Raw genomic sequence first — 3,117 nt, 5'->3', positions numbered from 1 at the left:
GGAGCCAAGGCCCCGCCCCCCTCGGTGGGACGAGTCATTTCCGTCCGCCGAGGAACCGCGAGCAGTCGGCCGTGTTGCGGGCAGAGGGTCTCTAAGGAGGACCTCCCAGGTCGGAAGTGGCGCCCGGGCCCGAGCGGCGGGCGGGGGTGAGTGCGGGCCTCTTGGCCTTTGCCCTGGGAAGTAGGGATCTCAGCTCGGCGAGGAGGAATCCGGCGTCGTCGCCTGGGAAACAGCGCGGGCGGAGGCGGGCGACGGGGCGGGACTTCCGGGGCACTGGAGAGACTTCCTGGTGGGGGCGAGACTTCCTACTTGAGGCGGGACTTCCTGCAGCAAGCGCGGGCGACTTGCCATTCAAACCCGTTTACCTGCTTCTCTCTAGGCCGGCACCCAGGATGGCCGGGTTGGAGGCCCAGGGCCGCCTATGGCTCGAGTGTCCCCCGGGGGGGGCACCCCCCATCTTTCTACCTTCGGACGGGCAAGCCCTCGTCCTGGGCCGGGGACCCCTGACGCAGGTTACGGACCGGAAGTGCTCCAGAAACCAAGGTGGGCGGGGAGGGGCGGAGCCTGAGGTGGAGGGGTGTGGCCTGCTTCCGAAGCGGGAACGCAGTTCATGGGAAAGGGGGACAGTGAGTCCTGTGATGGGGGGGATGCTTGACTACTAAAAGGAATAGCGTGGTGCAGCCACTTAGAACTTGCCAGACCCCTGGGGGGAGGAGATGAAGCCAAGCCCGGGAGAATGGTCCCTGGGCAGAGAAGGATACTCCTAGGCTATCCAGAAGTCTTAAAACAGGGCGAGACTCTTGTCAATGTCTCTAGGCGGGATGGGTGGTAACAGGCCAAGCCCAGGACCTGCATTCAGCCAGCTTTTGTCAAGGAGAAAGCTGATTCTATGTATCAGCCCTATCCCGAGGCGAGGACCAGCGTCAGGCAGTTCTAGGGCCCCCATCTGGCCATTGCATGTCAAGGAGACAATCCCATTTAGAAAGAAACTGCTTCCTACTCCTTCCCGACTGGATGCTGTAGCCTGAAGCCGGCCAGACTCCCCAGTAATGAGGAAACAAATTACACAAAGATGCAAATCCTGACCCCACTCCCTCTGTCCTCAGTGGAGCTGGTCGCAGATCCTGAAGCTCGGACAGTGGCAGTGAAACAGGTACCAAGGCCTCTGCTAGGGGCAGCAGGACCTGGGGATAGGGTTCGGGGAAGAATCGCCGGCAGGCAGTGAACAGGCCCATTAGAAACATCTGATTGGCTGGGACAGGGGACTGCGGCCAGAAAAGAAAAAATGTTGCCTGCCTCAATAGGATGGATATTTATCCATCCCCTTTCTAATTGGTCAAGACTGGAAACCTGTAACTTTTCGAAAGTACTGATTGGTGCTACGTAGTGAGAGGTGGGAATTAAGGATCTGATTGGCAGGTGGAGAAAAGCACGGTTTTTGTTTTGTTTTGTTTTGTTTTGTGAGTTGGAGTCTCACTCTATCGCCCAGACTGGAGTGCAGTGGCTGCTCCCGGCCACCACCACAGCCTCGACCTGCTGGGCTCCAGCGTTCCTTCCGCCTCAGCCTTCCAAGTAGCTGGAACTATAGGCGCGCGCTACCACACCCGGCTAATTTTTTTTTATTTATTGTAGAGATGAGGTCTCACCAAGTTGCCCAGGCGGGTCTCGAACCCACGGGCTCTGGCAATCCACTCACCTCAGCCTCCCAAGGCTCCGGGCTACAGGCTGAGCCACCGAGCTGGCAAAGCAGGGTTCTTCCTCTGGGTATTTGATTGGAGGAAGCTCCTGGTGGGGGCGGAGCCTGTCCCCAGCTCCTCCCTCTTCTGCAGCTGGGCGTTAACCCCTCGACTGCCGGGACCCAGGAGTTGAAGCCTGGTTTGGAAGCCTCTCTGGGAGTGGGAGACACGCTGTATTTGGTCAATGGACTCCACCCGCTGATCCTCCGCTGGGAAGAGACCCGCACACCGGGATCCCAGCCCGATACTCCACCTGGCACCCCTCCAGTGGCCCCAGACGAGGAAGTCGCTGAGCCGCAGAAAAAGCAGATGCGGAAGTCATCCCCCGGCTGGGAGGACTTGGAGAAGTTGCTGGTGTTCACCGCCTCTGGGCTGAAGCCCCGGGGCAAGGTGAGGGCTGCAGGGCACCACCACCAGGGCCCTGATCCCGAGTTGGCTGTGTGCCCATCTCCCTGAGAAACAGGCCTGATGACAAACTTGGGGGGTGGTTGTGAAAAGAGGGAAGAACGATGTGTGTGAGCTCGAGCAGCGGTAACCACCTAGGCAGCGATGCCTTGACCACGTCTGTGGGAGCCGTTGTGATGGGGACTTCTCAGGTCCAGACAGAGTCCTACCTCTCCGAAGAGCACGTGGCACAGTCCCTGATATGCAGTTAGCACCCATACTCTGCCCCTGTTTTTATTTTCATGGTTACTATGAGGTTATTCGAGGTGGAGAAGGCCAGGAGAGGAGGGTGGGCAAGATATCAACCCCATTATTTATTTTGTTTTATTTTTTCTGAGTCGGATTCTCACTCTGTTGCCCAGGCTGGAGTGCAGTGGCGTGCTCCCAGCCACCACAGCGTGGACCTCCCGGGCTCTGGCGATCCTTCCACCTCAGCCTTTTAAGTAGCTGGAACTACAGGCGTGCGCCATCACACCCTAATTTTTCTTGATTTACTGTAGAGGCCTCCCAAAGTGCTGGAATTGTATGCGTTAGCCACCATGCCAGGCCACAGATGCACTGCTTATGTGTCATGTCTTTACACAGACACGGAGGTGTGCTGTGACTCAGTTTTTCAGTCTCTATGATGGGTCTAGATTACTATTAAGACCCTTTCTGTGGCCGGGCGTGGTGGCTCGCGCCTATAATCCCAGCACTTTGAGAGGTCAAGGTGAGAGAGGATTGCCTGAGCCCACGAGTTCAAAACAGCCTGGGTAACTTGGTGAGACTTCATCTCTACAATAAATTTTAAAAATTAGCCAGGATAGCCGGGCTCGGTGGCTCAGCCTGTAATCCCGTGCCTTTGGGAGGCGGAAGTGAGTGGATTGCCTGAGCTTGCGGGTTCGAGACCTGCCTGGGCAACTTGGCGAGACCTCATCTCTACAATAAAATCAAAAAT

General features: G+C 57.3%; 1 protein-coding gene across 2 annotated transcripts in view; it reads left to right on the top strand.

Moving 5' to 3' along the window:
- Nucleotides 1-32: 32 nt before the first annotated feature.
- The window catches only part of PNKP (polynucleotide kinase 3'-phosphatase), a 6,732-nt gene continuing 3,647 nt past the window's right edge, over nt 33-3,117 (top strand). Inside the window, exons 1-4 of one of the 2 annotated variants that reach the window (XM_021711243.1) lie at nt 33-146; nt 380-543; nt 1,107-1,153; nt 1,830-2,126. In XM_021711243.1, coding sequence (XP_021566918.1) covers nt 393-543; nt 1,107-1,153; nt 1,830-2,126 — 495 coding nt within the window. In that variant the 5' untranslated portion in view covers nt 33-146; nt 380-392. Of the gene's footprint in view, nt 147-352; nt 544-1,106; nt 1,154-1,829; nt 2,127-3,117 lie in introns of those variants that run through there. The other variant, XM_008055800.2, reaches the window with a different exon arrangement.

This window comes from Carlito syrichta, unplaced genomic scaffold (assembly GCF_000164805.1).
Source record: "Carlito syrichta isolate Samal-C Ts95f unplaced genomic scaffold, Tarsius_syrichta-2.0.1 Scaffold301956, whole genome shotgun sequence".
NCBI classification, from domain to species: Eukaryota; Metazoa; Chordata; class Mammalia; order Primates; family Tarsiidae; genus Carlito; species Carlito syrichta.
The sequence above is the reverse complement of the archived record's forward strand: the minus strand, read 5'-3'. Positions and strand labels throughout refer to the sequence as shown.